Source organism: Betta splendens, chromosome 15 (genome assembly GCF_900634795.4).
Source record: "Betta splendens chromosome 15, fBetSpl5.4, whole genome shotgun sequence".
NCBI lineage: Eukaryota > Metazoa > Chordata > Actinopteri > Anabantiformes > Osphronemidae > Betta > Betta splendens.
In genome coordinates this window covers 16,240,497-16,259,432 of record NC_040895.2, presented here as the reverse complement: position 1 = coordinate 16,259,432, position 18,936 = coordinate 16,240,497, and the positions used below count along the sequence as shown (strand labels likewise).

General features: G+C 46.4%; 3 protein-coding genes across 14 annotated transcripts in view; 1 reads left to right on the top strand and 2 right to left on the bottom strand.

Moving 5' to 3' along the window:
- Positions 1–395: 395 nt before the first annotated feature.
- On the bottom strand, positions 396–6,914 carry slc17a5 (solute carrier family 17 member 5). Its single transcript, XM_029175650.3, has 11 exons — positions 6,695–6,914; positions 5,475–5,671; positions 5,115–5,348; positions 4,858–4,945; positions 4,578–4,664; positions 3,912–4,030; positions 3,349–3,510; positions 3,129–3,261; positions 2,901–3,048; positions 2,215–2,305; positions 396–1,827 (listed from the first exon to the last, which is right to left on the bottom strand). Exons 1-11 carry the CDS (start codon positions 6,777–6,779, stop codon positions 1,684–1,686), a joined length of 1,488 nt encoding a protein of 495 aa, XP_029031483.1. The 5' UTR covers positions 6,780–6,914; the 3' UTR covers positions 396–1,683.
- Positions 6,915–8,203: 1,289 nt separating this feature from the next.
- On the top strand, positions 8,204–15,314 carry arhgef33 (Rho guanine nucleotide exchange factor (GEF) 33). Of its 5 annotated transcripts, none has more exons than XM_055502391.1 (17): positions 8,204–8,420; positions 9,579–9,616; positions 10,728–10,892; positions 11,090–11,208; positions 11,275–11,423; positions 11,551–11,655; positions 11,790–11,916; positions 12,003–12,135; positions 12,302–12,400; positions 12,468–12,560; positions 12,687–12,835; positions 12,929–13,018; positions 13,088–13,260; positions 13,339–13,772; positions 13,840–14,046; positions 14,118–14,263; positions 14,338–15,314. In XM_055502391.1, exons 1-17 carry the CDS (start codon positions 8,369–8,371, stop codon positions 14,465–14,467), a joined length of 2,409 nt encoding a protein of 802 aa, XP_055358366.1. In that variant the 5' UTR covers positions 8,204–8,368; the 3' UTR covers positions 14,468–15,314. The 5 variants fall into 5 exon arrangements, with proteins under 5 accessions (XP_055358366.1, XP_055358367.1, XP_029031282.1 ...); XM_055502392.1 differs by having other exon boundaries at positions 8,205–8,420; positions 11,278–11,423; XM_029175449.3 differs by having other exon boundaries at positions 8,208–8,420; positions 14,121–14,263.
- The window catches only part of LOC114870599 (mitogen-activated protein kinase kinase kinase kinase 3-like), a 23,831-nt gene continuing 19,861 nt past the window's right edge, over positions 14,967–18,936 (bottom strand). For 5 of the 8 annotated variants that reach the window (XM_029175443.3, XM_029175440.3, XM_029175445.3 and 2 more), the window contains 4 exons: positions 18,788–18,858; positions 18,422–18,477; positions 18,286–18,324; positions 14,967–17,836 (listed from right to left, as the gene is read on the bottom strand). In XM_029175443.3, the coding sequence (XP_029031276.1) occupies positions 17,749–17,836; positions 18,286–18,324; positions 18,422–18,477; positions 18,788–18,858 (254 nt within the window). In that variant the 3' untranslated portion in view covers positions 14,967–17,748. The remainder of the gene's footprint in view (positions 17,837–18,285; positions 18,325–18,421; positions 18,478–18,787; positions 18,859–18,936) is intronic. The other 3 variants (XM_029175441.3, XM_029175446.3, XM_029175447.3) reach the window with 1 other exon arrangement.

Below are 18,936 nucleotides of genomic sequence, written 5' to 3'. Positions count from 1 at the left end.
CTGGACGTCTTTAACACGCGTCTGTCTGGTGGCTTTCACTGCAGGAAACACCGAGGTGTTAAATCCCCCAACGAGTTCACAAGAGCCCTTTTTAATCGTATTATGTATTTTAAAGGGGTATTATGTCAGTGCGGCTAGAGAAGCGCCCCGTAGTGAGTGCGCTCTGAGATTAGTGTAAGTAGAGTGAAACCTTTGAGCATCCAGAGACTGGAGAACAGTGTGTTCTGTTTGTGATCAGCTTCTTCCAACTATTAAAATGCTCAATTATTTAGTTCTCAAGGTTATTTAACCCAAATGTCTCATTTTTCAAATAGGGTTAGGGTATAAACAGGGGTATGATGTTCTGTTGGACATCAGTGTCAAAGGAGCCATTAGTAAAGAAAGGACACATTAGACTGGAGCATAGCTGTTTATGAAGTATTTACATTATAACATTTCTGGAACATTTCCAGCAAGATTAACAGTGATTTCAATTATACAAAAATCCCTTTATTTTATAAACATAAAAGTCCTTAATGTCGACAATGAGGCTACAGTCCTGAATTATCTTAACCACATTTTGAGCTAATGTAGTAAGGCACAAGTTCATTACTTATGTTGGGATGATGCTGCTGCTACTTTTATCTTGTGGCTGCAGTCATCATGTGACCTGACAGCTCACATTTAACTGCTGGCCACAGCAATAAATGGACATTAAAGAGATGTGACTGTATTTTAAGTCCCTTTTAAAACCCTTTTTAGATGTCAATTAACTAATATGTAAACTGCCTCTTCAATCTTTAAGATACCTGAGACTTGACACAATGTGCAAATCCTTCAACTGAAGACTGTTTGTCCACCAGAGACCTCTTTAAAGCACTCTCACCGTAGTGTCCTCTTGGTGTTAATGAGTAAAAATATAACCTGCAATTTCAGTGTTCATTAGTTAATGCTATCCACAATAGAAGAGGTCCCTGGTTGACATAACCTGGCCTAAACGTAAAAGTCCCTTAACATGACAACATTAAAGGCTAAGAGCTATAAAATCATTCTGCACCATGACTAAGGCATTTTCCCAAAGTGTGTGTGCACGGTGCAGGTGAACCTTTAACCCTTTAAGGACACTTACTGGCACTTAGGGGTTGCAAGCTAACACCTTTCGTGTTGTCCCAAACTTGTGTACGGAAACCTAAAGTATATAAGCAAATACAAAGCTAATTTGATTTACCTGTTGCTATAAATTGAACCAAGCTAAATTTTGGCAGGAACAAAGATTGAGCTGAGGTAAACATTAAGAACAAGACGTAACTATTTTAACAGTTTGTCTTTCATAGTTCATTTACAACAGGTTTTATCAAAAACCAGGTAGCAGTAGTTAAACTGTTAAACTAGCTACAGTCTCTTCAGTCGAGTGAGTTTAAATCTTAACATACAAGTAATTTTATTTTCTCAGCTCAGTCTTTATTTTTGCCCTAAAACATTTGTGTCAAACATATCTAACTGGAATCTTTCAGTGTGTCTCCAGGTTCCTCTGATAATGGCCTGAGGTACCTGCACTCATCTGGTTAAAGGTGTGATGGCTGCTGCATTGGTCGCGGTGCTGTGAGGATTATCTGCACAGCTACAACAAATTTTACTGGAATTACCCGTTGGCCATGGTTGACACTTGAATATACCGACTCCTCTTCGGCTCATGTTTAGTCCTCAGCTTCCGTCGCCGTGGGAGTAGGAGGTGTGGACTGCCCAGGGCTGCACGGTGCCTCGACCAAACAGCCCATAGAATATCGCTCCAAACGTGTTGATGGCGGCGGCGATGTAGAAGACAGTCTTCCATTCTGGTATTGTGTTCTAAAGGACAGTATTGTAGGTAATTAGCACCCACTAGATCATAAAATCCTCAGGGCCAAAATTAACTAGTGTATGATTTTAATTTTAAATGCTAATTTACAGTGACCCTCCAGGTAAAGTGGGTGTGACACAGTTGTAGAGGAGCATTAGTGCCCTCTGGTGGCCAAATGTGAACTCTGTTAATCCAGAGCTAAACCTATTAGGACATGGAACATCAAGCCAATGTCCTGCGTAGAGGTCAGGACACCTCCAGTGATCTCAGTTCAAAGCAGCAGTGAGAAGCATCTACACATCAAGCTACAGTCATACTTTACTTCCAAACAGCAGTTTATAGAATGGAGGCTGGTGCTGTAGTGTCTCATGTGTTAGTGTGCATGTGTTGCTTACGTGGCTGGTGAGGGATCGTGCTATGACTGGTCCCACCATGCCAGGAATGGTGGCAAAGGTGTTGGTGATGCCCAGCAGAATGCCAGCATACCTGTAAAGGCAAATGCAGAGGTAGTAAAACTTTAGGGCTGCAGCTGCAGCTTCACTGGATGAAACACTGTTAGATGTTATTTGAACAGTTTTGTTTTGTTGTATTTTGTTGTATTTTTACTGCTGCTCAAAAAGAAAACTAACTTGATCTATTTAAGTCATTTTATATTCTGAATTGTAAAAAACATTTTTGATGGAAACTCTACTTGTTATGTGAAACTTTACTTTCAAGCATTAATTTACATATCCTGCTGACATTAGTTGTGTTGAATGGTTCACTTAGCTTCTTGGATTTTTTTCTACCAAAGTCCGAAGCTTTGACTAAATGTGTTTGTGTATTTCAAAGCGAAAACTGTGCTTTAGGCATAATCAAATGTGATACCAGCACTTCTACTGCACATTGATATCACATCTGCATCGTCTATATTTACTGTCAACATCAGTTTAACTGTTCCTTATTATTAAACATCACTTTTTTTACAATGTGTATATATTAAATTATTTTTTAAATTAAAAAATGTGCATTATGAGAATATTCAGATTTAGATTTTGAGCCAGAGATTATTTGACTGTAAGAAGAAGCGAGGCAAACTCACGAGGGGGCGATGTCAAGGTGGTTGATGTTGAAGCCAGAAGCTGACACTCCACCCAGAGAAGAGGAGAGCGTGAGGAAGGTCACAGCCAAGGTGTAGTTGCAGCCTGTGTATCCTGCTGCCACCAGGAACACCGCAGGTCCAACCATACCTGCACAGCAAAGCACAAACCCTGGAATAAATGCCTGTCCAGCCTCTTCAGCTTCAGTTGTGATCCCTCTGATCCTTTACCAATAAGCGAGAAGAGCTTCCTGACATTCACCGTGGGGTAGTGGCAGGTTTCCCGTAGGTAATCGGCCACCTGGCCACTCAGCACAGCGAACACAGCACAGCCCAAGTACGGCAGCGCAGACACGATACCGTTCTATAGGGAACACGGCACTTTGAAACCCACCATCTCACCATTACTGTTGCCGGTGTTAAATTAAATGCTTTGTGTGATCAACAAGACCTTCTGGATGCTGAACTGCAGTATGTCGCTCATGTAGGTCGGCAGCAGCGTGAGGAGGGTGTAGAAGGTCCAGTTGTAGGAGAAGTGAGCTACGACAATGGCCCACAGTGGCGTGGATGTCACTATGGCTCTCCAGGGGATGTGGTCTGCTGACGTGGACAGCTGGGTAGCACAGAGCACAGTCATGTTATAGATGTGGCATTCAGAGTAGGAAAATGCTACTTTATCAACAGTTTTCTGTCATCTCTGGTGTGCGACTGACTGAGAACCAAACTCTGCTGAATGGCAACATTATGCAACAAGTGATATCAGATAACAGATGAGATGCCGAGTAGAAGCGCTGCTGCTGTTTAGAGTGTTAAATAACAGCGTCATCTGACAACATGGCGTTCAGGCATCGACTACAATTTCACATCAATAACTGCAATTTATTACCTAAGTCTCAAAATAAACTTTACTACCAGAATGTGTGTTTCATGTTTATGAAAAATACATTTGCTTTTATTCACGTCACAAATCCAACTCTGCTGCGTGTTTATTTCCAGTGTGGTTTCTGGTGTTACCTCGTGCCTAAGTGAGTTGGTGATGTACAGTCTCTCCTGCTCAGATATGCGTGGATGAGTGTTTGGACTATCAAAGACGAGGAAGATCCACAAGACGAACCACACTAGACCCACAGCGCCTGAACACACGAAGGCAGAGTCACATTGTGAGCCGCTCATTCTTTCTACTTAAACCAGATTTTAGTGCCTGATACACCTCTAAAAGCAGAACTTCTGCAGCGGTTCCCTCTGTAAGCACATTTTCTACATAAACTTGCTAAATACTTGTTTCCATAGAAAGAAAAGAAAAACAGGAAGAGACAGTGGAAAAGGCTGATCTAACAATCTGGTTAAAAAGAAAAACCCACTGTGGTTCAAGTATTAAATGGAAAGTCACAAGAAAATCACCTGAGAGCTTCAACATACGCGTGCATCAGTTAAATGAGATATCTGTTTCCATAAATTTAGGACAACACTTACACTGACTTATTTCTTACTAATTTATTGATTGTATATAATGTTTTTTTGCATCAGAGGTTAAACTAAAGTTAGCAATTCTTTTCAGTTCTATTGCTCATCAATAACTATATATTGAATCACTAAAAGTGAAAAATCTGCTTGACTTCAGTTTTCAACACTTCACCTAAGTGGATTTCTATATTACTAATAAAACCACAGCTCTTTTACCAAATATGTAAAAGACGTAGGTCCAGTCCAGGTAGAAGCAGATTTCCCCAGACAGCGGCAGAGAAATGACCGTTCCCAGCTGGGCTCCTGTGGGGGAGGATAAAACATGAAAAAACGATAAGAGCATCAGTCAACATGAGCAATTACAGGGCACAGAGCTGGAGTGGAGTCACGTCACACGCCAGCAGTATTTAGAATGTTTGAATACAGATATAGTAAAGACAGATAGTCTTTACTATATCTGTACTTCATTTCTCTTCATTTTCTCTTTGTTTCTTACCAATGTAGGTAATGGTGAGGAGCCGACTCCTCTCCAGGGGAGGGGCCCACGCTGCCCACATGGTGTACATTGCAGGAAACGTGACTCCCTGAAGACAAACAAGAGCAAATGACACTCAGCTGTGACTAATTGTCCATTTCCATCCATCAGTTACAATTATCTCTTGTGCTGGATTATCTGTCTGCTCTAACATATTTAAACATCGTATGCAAGTGTTTGTGTGCATAAGTGGAGGATTAGGATTCAACTTCACCCACCTCTCCAACCCCCTCCAGTGCCCTGACAGCAATTAGGTAGCTTGCACCGAGATCAGCAGCCACAGGGGTGAGCAGCGTGAAAACTACAGTTCCCAGGATCCCAAAGCCCATGAGCCACTTGGGCCCGAAGCGGCCGGCCAGGTATCCTCCAGGGATCTGCGTCAGGATGTAGCCGTAGAAGAAGGAGCCCAAGATCCAGCCCTGCGTCTCAGAGTCCCAGTTGTACACACTGGCCTGTAAGGATGATGTAAACCACAATATAATGTGTTACCAGATACAGTGTCTCAGCTGTTAATACCCAGCTCTGCCTCTGTTCTTTATTACACAACACACAGACATGAGGGAACACGCTCTGCTCACCGTGTGGTTGTGCTTGGGCTGGGGCGGGTTGGTATCAGCGGGGCACACCGAGGTGCTGTGGTTGGCGCTGGCCTGGTGGGTGCTGTTGAGCATGTCCACCATGGCCACGCTGAGGTTCACCCGCAACGAATAGACAACAAAGAAGCCATAGGAGGAGAGCAGCGCCAGGCCGTAGCGGGACGAGCAGCACACTGGGGCTGGAGGGAGTGAGGGGGGAGGGGGGGAGAGAGAGAGAAGTGAAGGGCCAGGACACCGACAGGCTGTGGTGGAGGATAATGACGCATGTGTTTCACAATATGACTATATATATATAGTTCATTATCTCTGTATCCTCCTGCACAGTGACAAGCGTGAATAGGTGAGAACAAACCCAACTGCTGCTGCTGCTTCAGTATTTCACCTCTGGCTTCTTCCCTGTAGCCGATAGCTAAACTATAAACCGCACAATGTGCTGATCTTATGCAAACCAGTGATGCTAACGTGCACTAAAGTTAAGCAGCTTGTCCTCCTTTTTTGAACAAAGACAATAGCCTCTTATCCTGCGGCGCCTGCATGGAGCCACAGGCTGCCGTGTTTCACCCGTGTGGTCCAGTGTAGACCTGGTCCTTCACGCGCAGCCTTCAGAGCTCGGACCGTTCGTGACTTGGAGCCAAGTGGCATTTCCACCGGTGAACTGCAGGTGTGGTGACTCACACTGGAGGTGGGCCGTCATGTGACATGAGCGCGTGGCTCAGGCTCGTTAACATGGCATCATCTGTGCACAGCACAGGTGTGCAGGAGGTCAGCTGATTAGAGGAGGGCAAATAAACGTGTGTTTGCTGACGCACACTGACGATGAGCCTCATACGCATGAATTTATGCTATAAAACTATTGCACACAATGCAGTAATAAGTTTAAAACACATCTTTGAAGCAGCAGTAGTTTACCTGAATATTGACTTTACGCTGTTATATTTTAATGTTCCACATTCAGAGGGTTCAACTATCGTATAAACCCTCACTATGTGTTTTACTTGTAGTGGAGTATTTCTGTTTCAGTAAATCTGCTTCGCTGCTGCAGCTCCTCTGTGTGGACGTTGTATTGTTTTCCTCTCTAAATAAAGGGCCGCCTCAACAAAAGCCCGTTAAATAAGTTGGAGACGTGTTTTCCCAACAGTTATTAATTGACCAGCTCGCATCACTACCGTTAGCTCGCTAATTAGCCACGGACGCGTTTCTACCTCTCTGCACTTTGTCGCCGTGTCCTCCGTGAAGCAGCGGCTTCTCCTGCTCGTCCACGTCCGTGTCCGAGCCGCGCCGCTCCATGTTTCATCCGCAGGACCACAATAACACGCTACTGCATCACAGAGGCGACGACAACGCAGCAACCGACGTTAGCTTCCCTCCACCGAAGCCTCCGGTCAGCTGAGCGCCGCGCGGCTTCGCCTCGTCACGTGACCAATCCGGAACTAGTTTTGTTTTATTTATATTTATATTGTTCTAAATCATTTTTAGTATAATAATAATAATAGCAATAATAATAATAATACATTAAGAAAATCAATTTGATTAAACGGATATTCTAATACATAGGTAATGTTCTCTTCAGATACACCAGATATTTCCTCAAAATGGGTGCAAAAACACGAAAGAAAATTCAATTTTCTCCTACTCTTTTTAGTCATTGTTGAACAGGACACGACTTTCTTTGCAGACGCTCATGTCTAACCCCAGAATCAGATGATGTGAGGGAATGATGTAACAAACAGGTTTGTTGTTGCAAAGAGGAGCAGCTGAGCTATTTGTCTTCAGGCCTTATTGTGTCCACCACAGACAGGAGGACTAAGACTACAAACACACACGTTCTGCAGATATGAAGCCCGACCTATTGGAACGAACAGATAGATTTCCCGTACGCGAAGTACTGACATGAGCAGAGAGACTAATGAACCACGAGACAGGAGGTTGTCACGTTATCTGGCTCATGTACATACACGTGGTCGTAGTAAGTAGAATCAGATATTCAGAAGTGAAAACCCGATTTGGTCTTGAACAATCCTGGGGAAACTGTGTGGATTAAATGTTCACATAATTCATTTGGCAGGATGGTTTGGGATGAATACAGTATCTGGAGGTGTCCTGCCTGTGTGTTTTTAACGAGTACTGACCTATGACCCCCGGCCCTCCTAATTTGATGGAGGATCAGCGCTTTTAACCACATTAAAGTTCATGCAGAGTCCTAATTATGCAGTAAATATAAATTACAGCTACAGGCCACAGCAGGCGTCCAGTCAAACACTAAAGCAAATGTACAGTGGACCATGAAGCAGCTAATTAGCCAAGTAATTCCTCCAGTCGAGCTTAAAGACACCAGTCAGGTAACCTAAATCTGATTCCACAACACTGTCCTATGAAATGAAGAAAGAAGAAAGAAGAAATTTTGTAAAGGATAAAAGGAGATACAAGCGATTCCCAGGCATCAGACACAGACTGGTTGACTACTGTAAAATCTACCAACACACAGAACCACAAACCGCTGCAATAAGTGGCATTATACTTCACTGTTACTGTAATCAGCACTGCTGTGAATCATTATCATTAACTGACGGTCATGCCTCCTTAAATCAAATAAGTTTGCTACAGTAGGCGACCGAATAGTGAGCAAAATGACTCTCTCTCTCCTCCTGATCCTTCCTTCTGTCCCTCTATACACTATATACAATGGTCTTTTTGTGCAAAAGGGAAATCATAGGACTCACATGCTTTGGAAGACAGAATGTAAGTGATCACAGGGAAGGATCGGCTCGTTCAGAGGAAAACAACAAGGCAGATGAGCGCACTGAAGCCGTCTCTAGGGGACAAGGACTTTAAAATTGGACCTCCGTTAAGTAGATCGGATCAGACTGGATCTAAATATGGAAAATGGAAGAGAAGAAACAGAAGAGAAGACAGAAGTCGAGTCTGAAGGTAAATCAAAGCTTGAACCGGCTCTTTGGGACAGAGGCTCTCGAGTCTGAGGGAAACAGCTGTTTGCCTTAAAACGTCAACATTCATCAGAATGGAATCAAAGTGTTTGTTTTACACAGTGGCAACAAAGATGCTTCTGAAAACACGTTTGTGTTTGTGCAATAATATCAGGAAGCTGGAGTTTATGAATAACATTCGGTTAAATATAGATGATTTGCTTTTGTATGTGAGGGTTTATCTTCAATCTTTCATTAAATTAAATCAAATTAAGTTTTAATTCAATGTTCTGTAATTCACTGTAAATCAGGAAGTGTCCTTCAGCCAACGAGGAGCAGTGAATTAATCAAACTGCACCATGTGCATCTACTGTAACTGGTCTCTTGCTTGTATGTTACCAGGATCCCGGAACTGAATCACAAACAGTATGTGGTCATTTTAATTGTCACTTTGTGAAACCAATTACTCCAGCGTTTCTGCTGTGAGCTTTAGCAGAGATGCTGTTCAATTAATCGATTGTAAGATACAGAGCGAAGTCATGAGTCTTATTATTTCTCCAATAATTAATTGAATCTTGAAGTCTGCGGCCGCTCTGAGACACCAGCTCTTACTGGTCTACGCTCATCAGGCCTGACTGGAAGAGGAAATCTGCCTCAGCACAAAAGGACTGTTGTCAGACACTTCATTTTCCTTCTTCTGCTCTTTCGGCGTAGACGTGTTACGTACAGCAGCACAGACGCGCTGCATTGTGACTTGTGAGTTGAGCATGATAATCTATGCCTGCGACGGCCGGCTCCGAAGCCGCCAGCGGCCTGGACATTTCCACAAACAAGCAGGATCATTGTGCTTTTGGAATCAGATATTAATTTCTAAATGGACATGCAAATCAGCAAATGCATCAAACTCAGACTTTCCAAGTCCAGTCATACATGAACACGAACAGCAGCAAACTGCAACTAGAAGTAAAGCAAAACGTGCGTCAGGGAGCCTTTTTACAGAACACACCTGTGGTGTGTTGAGGTGAGAGTCAAGTTACTGTGCGACGCATGTAAGTTGACTGTAAATAAGAACACACAGCGTCTGTAACGCAGCAGCCTGAGTCTGGTGCACGTGTCGCCTGTCGCTGGTGTGAGTGATTGACCGACTCTTTGTTTTCTCCAGCTAAAAGCGCTCAGGAGGCAGCGCGGGAACTTGCTCAGGTAAGAAAACCAGTAAACCAAAGTCTCTTACTTTTTTCCATGGTCCGGACCGGATGCTTGGAGAAGTGCCTGTGAACTGTACACAGGCAGGTCATGACAGGAAATGATGCAGGGTTTCCACGGATACCTGATGATGGGTAAACAAACGCAGCAGCTACAGAACAGCATTCATTATATCATATGTGTTGTTTATTGGGAGATAAGAATCAGTCAGGTTCATTAAAGGACCTGTAACATGTTTTTTAAGTGAATACTGGTCCAGTGTTGAACTGCACCAGTCAAAGTGTCTTCGCTTTGGGTTAAATATGTGATCCATGCCTGACAGGGGAAATAAAAGCACAGGCTGGTCGTTCATCTCTCTTTACATTTGCATTTGCAGGACTGCATGCATGAGCCCAGCTATGTCCACACATAAGAGGGGACGCGTGCGGTTTTGTGGCAGAAGCACAGTGGAAATGTGGTTAAGATGCATTAGGCTCTAAAGACAGAGGCTGTTGTAACACAAGAGATTTTAAAGCCCCTTCAGGCAAGTCTGTGGTTTGTGACACTGGCTCATATAAATACAACAGTACGATCATTTTACTTACTTTATGTAAATACAAATTGGCAGAGATTTATTTGTATTTGAAATTCGCACTCGCTCCGTGACTCAAGCACAGCTTTGCACAGCTGCTGTCAGAGGAATTCAAGAGGCCCGTCCAGGTGTAGAGACGCCGCCGGAGGATGATAGCGTCACAGAGGAAGAAGAGCAGAGGGCGAAGAGGACAGAGGCTCTATTCACTCTGCGGCCTGATGTCTTTCACATGACTTAGAGAGAGAGAGAGAGCGAGAGATGCAGAGATAAGAGCGAGAGAGCAGCTTCCACCCGTGTCATGTTCCCAGGAGCCAATTCAGTATTAAATCATTCATACACAAGACAAATACGAGTGGAGAAGAAGGAAAGGAGAACAAGATAAAGAAACCACAGCTAAAGAGATGTTCCTTATGAAAGACAGTAATGAAATAATAACAATGTGCAAATACTGTCTTGGCAGCGACTGAGGAGCAGAACAAATGCAGCTGACAAGTAGACGTAGTTCAAAGTTCATGTTCATGTCTTGTGGCGCTGTAGCTGCAGGGCCTGGTGGACGAGCTGCGCGAGGGGCTCCACGCTGCCCTGACGGAGCTGCACGGCCTGCGTCACAGGGACCACAGCCTGGAGGAGAAGCTGCAGGCGCATCAGACCGACGTGGACGACAAGATCATGGGCCTCAAGAACTTGCTCAACACTTTCAAGGCAAACATGCACAGTCCATTCGAACCTAATGTGAAGCATCTAGAGTCAAACTGTGAGCTAATGTCATTCATTAGGAAGGAAGCAAACACTCAGACACAAGGCGGCTTTTAAGAGTCTGTATTATAATATGCGTGTGAACTAATACGTACATATGTCCTGGAGCTGTGACGCTGGTGCTGATGCTGCTCACCCTGCAGGAGGAGCTGAACGTGGCCGTGTTCCACATCAGGGACGTGTCCAGCAGACAGAGGGAGCTTCAGCGGAGGATGGACCTGCTCCAGTCAGACAACAAGGACATCATCACTCTTCCACACAGGTAGAAGCATGCGCACGTCTCCATCACAGCGGCGCACGTTGTTATTATAATCAACCTCTAAACCAGCAGAAAGGGCTCCAAGGCAGACGTGCTGGCGGCGCCGGGGGACGAACACCTTTGTGGTCCCAGCCAATCAGAACTCAGCGTTCTCCAGCACTTCCTGTCCAACCTGCCCCACAGCGGCTCACCACAGAGGAGCACCACGTCCACACAGAGTGGGTCAGGGCTGGTCACTCGCAGCCGCACCTGCTGCAGCCGGGCTTACAGCCGTGTGTGTGTGTGTGTGTGTGTGTGTGTGTGCGTGTGTGTGTGTGTGTGTGTGTGTGCATGTGCGTGTTTCAGCGTCTTCCTCTGAGCAGGAGGCTCAGCAGCAGAGAGCATATCTATCCAAATCATGGGGAGAGAGGAAGAACAGCAGAGACGACACAGACGCCCACAGTGAAAACAGTACGGCCTCGCTCTCTCTCTCTCTCTCTCTCTCTCTCTCTCTCTCTCTCTCTCTCTCTCTCTCACACACACACACACACACACACACACACACACACACAGGACCTCCCTCATACGGCTGCTCCTGTGTGCAGGTAAGAGGTCGAGAGCAGCCCTGGAGCTGCTGGAGTCCGAGCGGGTTTACGTGTCCCACCTGTCTCTGCTCCTCAAAGCCAACATCTCCTTCAACGGCTCCGAGGCGCTGACGCCCAAAGACAAACGGTGAAACCCAGCGGAGCTCAGCTTCCTATCATCACGTTTAATGCTGTAACTGCTCCTTCAGCCGGTTTTCTCCTCTTCCCTTTCAGCCCGTTTCCGAGCTCGCTCAGGTTTCTGATCCAGCAGCACCTGGAGCTGCTTCACACCCTGCAGGAGCGCGTGCTCAAATGCCAGTGGCAAGGCATTATGGGAGATGTTTTCATGCGGCTGACCAGCAAAGAAGTAAAGCACAAACACTCGTTAGCTTCAGCTCCACATGCGCAATGAATGAAACGTCACATTCCAGCTGACAGCTGGAATCCAGATGTTGAGCAGAGACAGCGAGTGTCCAGAGCAGCACAGCTCAGCCTGTCTGCACACTTTACAGCCTGTGTCCGTCTGCCCACAGAGTGACTTCCTGGACTTTTACGTGTCCTACCTGAAGGAGCTTCCAGACTGTCTGTCGGCCGTCAACGTTCTGGCCTCCAGCTCTGCAGCCCTGCTGGAGGTAAACAGGCCGAGTGGAGGCCCAGCTGACCTCTGACCTCCCGTAATGAGCCGCCTGCTTCTTTCAGATCGACATGATGGGGGACGACTCCAAACCGTCCCTTCACGCCCTGCTGCTCCAGCCGGTCCAGAGGATCCCCGAGTACCTGCAGCTGCTGCAGGTCCACAAACACGCGCTTCCGATGCACGCGCTGCGAGAGCTGCGCCGCGCTAACGCCGCGCTAACGCCGCGCTAACGCCGCGCTAACGCCGCGCTAACGCCGCGCTAACGCCGCGTCTGTGTGCAGGCGCTGCTGAGGCAGACGGAGGCCGAGCACCCGGACTACTACCTGCTGCTGGTGTGCATCCAGCAGTTCAGGTCCTTCACGGCTCAGCACCACCTCCTCCTCCAGCACAACCAGGAGCTGCTGCTGCACAACTGCAAGGAGGTGAAGAGGTCAGAAGGTCGCGACGCACCGAGCACCGAGCGAGACGTGACGTCGAGGTTTGAGGCCGAGAGCAGGAGTCACAGCTGTGTCTGTACCTGCAGGTCCACCATGAAACAGCTGCTGAAAACGGTGGAGAGTGGGATTCAGACCCACAGCATCGGATCGCCGTATCCCTGCAGCGGCGCCATGCTGTAAGTACCAGGAAGCCGCTCAGCCGCCACTAACCACAGGGTTCCTGACTCTGACTCTGTCCATCACAGGGAGCGTTCCAACCACGCGAAGCACAGGAAGCAGCAGCTTCTGGAGCAGATCCAGTCTCACCGTTTCCAGGACTGGGATCGGGAGCAGGATCCAGAAACCCACGGCTACGACCGAGACTGGGCCTCCCAGCATCCGTTCTTCAGCCCCGACTCACGGACCCACAAACCAGCAGGTGTGTGTGCGTGTGTGCGTGTGTGTATTTGACTCAGACGCTTTGGCCTGTGATAATCAACCCACTGGTGGTTTCCAGGTCTTGGCAGCATCCCAGAGAGCGAGGCATCTGTTGCTCCCGTGTCCTGTCAGCATCATCTGTCCTCTAGAGCCGCTGAGTTCCCTCAGGTTCAGCCAGGCTCAGCTCTGGCCGACGCCCTCGGCGAGTTCCTCCTTCCTCCAGAGCCTCCGGGGATGGAGAGCCTGTATGAGGAAGGCGGCTCGCTCCATGACGTCTCCATGTTCGACCGCTGCTCTTCAGCCTCCTCAGATTCCTCCATCGACATCGCCTTCGTGAAGTGCCCCAAAGCCCCCCCCGCGTCCCACCACGTGGGAGCGGCCAACGTCTCAGCCACCCGCAACAGGAACGGTTACAGCAAGCTGCCCCAACGAGGCTGCGTGTCCCCGGACGAGGCCGTGATGATGCGGCGCGCGCAGCATCGCCCCCTTCAGGCCAGTCAGCGCAAGAGCAAGGTGAGTGTGCGCCCGTGTGCAGACCCGCTGCACGTAGAGGCCTTCATGCATGCGCTCTGCTGTGTAGTCGCTGAACGGGCTGCAGATGGACAACGCCGTCAGCTGTCTGGACGGACCCGCATCGGACAACGTCCAGAAACGGGGGCTGGGGAGCCACGCCAAGCTGGAGCGGCAGGGCAGCAAGGGCAGCAAGGGCTGCTCCACCCCGTCCCGGAAGGCAGCCAGAGCGGAGGCCGACCGGCAGAGCGAGGACCTCCACGGGCTGCTCAGCATCGTGGGTCGCACGTTAACGCATGCATGTAGGTTAACGCTGCAGCTCCCAAGTAACGCTGTGTTGGGCCCCAGCAGGACCCTGGGCTCCAGTCCTGGGGGGACGAGGCCAAGTGGAGAGGCGCAGCAGAGGAAAACAGCCACGCTCCCTTCAGCGAGAGGAGCCGGAAGCAGGACAAAGGAGGCTTCAGGAGCTCATTTAAGAAACTCTTCAAGAAGAAGTAGGGATGAACACGTGCACATGTGAAGAAAGTGTGTCCTTTACACGGTTGCACCATGGTTGTCTTTCCAACAGGGGCAGTGATGAGAAGAAGGACAAGGGAGGTGAGAAAACGCCCGAGCACCAGAACAGCAGCGAGCACGAAGCCTCAGGGAACAATCCCAAACTGGTGCACGTGGAGGTAAACCGCGGCACAGCTGTTTGAGCAGACGGAGCCGGCGCCGGGTCACATCCGGCCGGAGAACGGGTCCCGGGAAGCAGGTTCCACTCATTAGTGTCATGTGGTGGTGGTTTGTGTCTGACAGCTCAAAATAAGGTTTTAATCAGAGAACGTGTAAATATTAGCAGCTTCGTGTAAATAACTCTACCTCCAGTTCATCTTCCTTTACATAATCATACCTACTTCATACTTTAAGCCATCGGCAGAACACATTATATTGTGCTTATACTCAGGAGACTATTAAACCTATTAGGAGTTTAGTATGTTTTTAGAGCTTTTTCACCGAAGCCTAATCATTTTCTGTGTTTCATTTATTCTCTGCTCCATAAAATACTCAATAATGTAACAATCAGGAGATTTCAAGGACATCTCTTGAACCAGCTGATTGGTGCTCATTTACAACAGCTACCAACAAGAAGAATGAATAAAAAGAACTAGTTACCAATGATCAGACGTCAAATCACCACCAGGACACCGCAAAGAGTTGAGTTTCTTGTTTTTTAATGTGTTAACCTGTCGTCTCATAAATCTGTTACACTTTCTGAAACAAAATATAGGCAATTATACAGTATGTAAAACAAACCCATTTTTATTTGTACACTATATACATTTCATAACATGTGCATTGCATTATGAAAAACAAGATGAAATATCAACGATGATGAAATATTAACAGACTAACTTTTTTGTTTTATTTTGGAAGGAAACCTGCTCAAGCAGCTTGTTTGTTTTCATCCTTATGTATTAATATGTAAAACAGAATAACTCACAGGTGAAGGCCGTGTTGGCACCTGCTCAATGGTGAAGGTCTAAAACAAGAGAAATGAATCACTGGAGTCTTATTCAATCCCACAGAAACGCAACTTCGTCCGTCTGCAAAAAGGGACATTTACTGAAGGAAGGAGTTTTGAAGAGAACGGCATACGATTCATTAACGTACAGTCTAAACTGAACTCTGTGACTTCAGAAGTGCAGCTACGATACAGCATGAGTTTACGCTGGCCTTCAAGTCTCATCATTTAACACAAAGACAAAGCAAAAGTGTTTAACGAAATCTAGGACATATAAATAAGTTCAACATGTAAAAAATTAAAAGCCAGTAAAAGATATCGGACATTTACTTAGTCCTAATTGAAAGGAAGGTCCAAAGCTCTGAGGGACCAGTAAAAACACATTTACTCTTTGAACAGTCGGATACTGACAAACCATCAGATTATATGAGTGTAACTAGGGCCGCGCTGTGTAGTAAATAGAAGGCTTTATTAGCAGGTCTGGGCCAGAAGCTCATGTATTAACATGATCATGTAGTGTTTTATTTTGAAGGGTCAGAGGTGGGACAGTTTGTAGCCTTCACACACCTACGGTTTCTTATTTAAACAAGACGTCTCCAGCGGATGCAAATCTAGAGAAAAGGTTTAGATCCTCACGCTGGACTGAATTTAACTGTACATGAGGTGATGATAAGTGAAAACCACACAGAGCTGAAAACTGACAATCTAATTCATGCCTAGTCTGTTGAATCCCTTTATAGAGTGGAGTTGAGGGTATTTTGGCTCCCACCATCATCACCGTCCGTACACATACATTAATGTGATTAATGCACTTGCTTTTCAGTCCAGTTGATATAAACGTGTGCGAGATGGTCGACATGAAGCCAAGCGTTTCAGCAGTAAAGAAAGTGTTCACGTGCTCTGAAAGCAGCATCACAGCTTGGTGACTGGTCGTGTCCTGCCTCTACAGCTACATGCATGTAGTGTCGTCTCGCATTGAAAACCTCTGGATGTCCAAACATTACTAAAATGTTATTTACACAGAACATATCACTTATTACAAGCAGACTTTGTCACCTGTGTGTAGGATATTTGAGATGTCTAATAGTTACTGTATGTATCAGTTAAAGCCCATAATCCCAGGTTGGTTGGTTGGTTAGTGATGCTGGAGACAACAGTTAGGTTAAATTCTATACATTGCAACCAACAGATAATATTTCACCACATCTGTTTAAAAATGTTTTTTTTCTTTCTGTGTAAATTGAGATTTTTGTATTTTAATATCTGCTCTCTTAATTGATCTAAGCAGAAACTAGGCTGTCACAAAGACCAAATCTGTACATGATGCACGTTTTCTCTAACTCTACACACTCACACGCAACCGCACACACACACAGTCATATATTAGAATGACATCACATTTGTTGATCGAATACCTTTTTCTCTGTGCAAACTTTTAACACCAGTGGTTCATTTAGAACAAGAAAGTGACATTAAAAGAAACAAATTAAACGCCTTGATTAAAACAGCTAAGAAAAAAAACAAACAGATGGTGTAAAAACACGAGAAACAAACGGAAAGGAGTTAAACTTGCCCTGACGACAGTTGCTATGGTGCAAACAAGAAGGAAGTCTCAACGGTGACACATGCAAAGGTGAAACTGACGATCGGCACGCTGCCCGCGTTCTCAGTCGAGTCCTGAGCTCTGCACCGATAGTGTAGCATTACACTGCTAAGGCTGTAGAGTCTTCATGACCCTCGTCGCACGATCACCAAGACTCTGCCTGTCTCTTTGTCTGTACACACGCCTATGTACACCAGCAGTCGTTTTAGTGTTCAAAAAATACTACATTTATATTTACAACAATTAAATAGAGGTCAATTAAGCACTTGTGTGGTGTGGTGATGAGCAATGGATTTCAATGCTGGCGGAGCAGCTTTTATGCAGGATTTCTCTCTTTTTAAGCAAATGAAACAGGACGGGGAACTATTCCGGTTGTTAAAGTTACCTCATGCCGTAATAAATAAAGGTGAAGGAAGGAAGGAAGGGGGTGGCGGAGAGAGATTTCTGTGCAAGCAGACTCTTCTGTGAAGCTTAGAGCAAGTAGCAGTAGTAATAATAGTATGTGTTGAAGTAGTAGTGCTGGAGTCACTGTTTCCCAGTGAGCGTTATGCAGGGGAGGTGGGATGGCATCAGCAAAGACTAGCTGTTGAAGTTCTTCTTGAAAGATAGAGACTGGCCTGCAGCGGTCGTGACCTCCGCCCTGTCGGAAGCGGATCCGCGTCCGTGTCCTAGTAACACACGCTCAGCTGCCGTGCTGCATTCAAACGCCTGCAACCTGGAACCCACGTCTGCACCGTGACCTCGTCTCCCAGTCGAACGGGGAGCCTGGTGAACTGGGGTTGGGGTGAGGGCGTTCTCCAGTTGCTTACTACCGTGTCTGCATTCCTTGGAGGCTGTTTAAAGAGGGTGTTACGAGTGCCTGCGTGCGTGTCTCAGTAGCTGTTCTCGTGACCTGCTAGGATGTAGAGGTTGCTATGGGCTGTAGGGTTGTCTGTCGGCCTGCTCTCCAGCACTACCACCCTGCAACACACACACACACACACACTGTGTCAGGCAGTCAGGCTTTAGTTTACCTTCAACGTTCCCTCGTCCGCTTCAGCATGTTAGAACGTCAGGGTTATATAAGCAAATTTTCATTTATTTCACACAAAAGGCCCAGAATTTAGTAGCAATATGAACAGAAAGACAGAAGCCCAAAAGATTTGGTCCAACATCGTAAAAACCCTGTTATTTGGAAAAGCAGAGGGAGATTCGTAATGAAACACTGAGTAAAACTAAGGAAATCATTAATCTGGGATTTAAGTAGGAAACCATTGGAATCGGTTACTGGTGGAGGTCACCACTCAATAAGTGAACAAGTAAAATCTCAGTTCCACAGAGATGGTTCTGATCCATGACACCAAACCCTTGAGAATCCCCACAGGACAGAGTGTTTGGGGCCATCTGAGGCTAATGAGCAGCGAGTGTACCTGGGCAGAGGGAGCCCTCTCTCCTCAGTCTCTGGGTCTCTACAGTCAGCACAGCAGAAGTCATGTTACTAGAGACCTGAGAGTGTGTGTGACGTGTATGGAGGGAGAACGGAGGCGCGTACGCGTGTGCTCTCACCTGTCGGAGCCCAGTAGTCTGAAGATGCGTGTGCTGTCAGAGATCTCCTGGGTGATCTGACGAGAGCAAGGGACAAAGGGCAGAATTAGGACTAGTTAGAGGTGTGAGCTGTGTTTATAGCATGAAGACAATTGAAACAATACACGCAGCAGAACAGGAGAAGCCACATCCTGCTGTAAAACCCTATTTTCAGACAAACAAAAGCAACAAACCGTGGTGGAATGTAACACGCAGGACTGACCGGTCCAACTAGTAACCAGGGATTAAATTCTATCCACCTCCGTGTTTGAGTAGTGGACTCCTACCTTAGTTTCAAAGTGAGCTGACGTTCATTTGCCTCTTACTGTGGCACAAACCTGCACTCACCTCGTTGGTTTTGAAACTCCGTCCCTGCATGCCGTGCCTCCAGAAGGCCAATACACTGTCCTGGAGACAAACTGCAAAGACACAAATAGGTCGGCTATAAAAACTGCATGTGAGCAGAACTGTCCTGCGTTATCTTTGGTGGACATTTA

Excerpts from the sequence above, each read along its gene's own strand:
- arhgef33 (XM_055502391.1), top strand. The coding sequence starts at position 8,369 with ATGGAAAATGGAAGAGAAGAAACAGAAGAGAAGACAGAAGTCGAGTCT. Across the intron at positions 11,424-11,550 it reads GAGCACCACGTCCACACAGA|CGTCTTCCTCTGAGCAGGAG; the intron begins GTGGGTCAGGGC and ends TGCGTGTTTCAG. Across the intron at positions 12,561-12,686 it reads AGTACCTGCAGCTGCTGCAG|GCGCTGCTGAGGCAGACGGA; the intron begins GTCCACAAACAC and ends GTCTGTGTGCAG.
- slc17a5 (XM_029175650.3), bottom strand. The coding sequence starts at position 6,779 with ATGGAGCGGCGCGGCTCGGACACGGACGTGGACGAGCAGGAGAAGCCG. Across the intron at positions 3,262-3,348 it reads TGCAGTTCAGCATCCAGAAG|AACGGTATCGTGTCTGCGCT; the intron begins GTCTTGTTGATC and ends TGTTCCCTATAG. Across the intron at positions 3,049-3,128 it reads GAAGCTCTTCTCGCTTATTG|GTATGGTTGGACCTGCGGTG; the intron begins GTAAAGGATCAG and ends TTTGCTGTGCAG.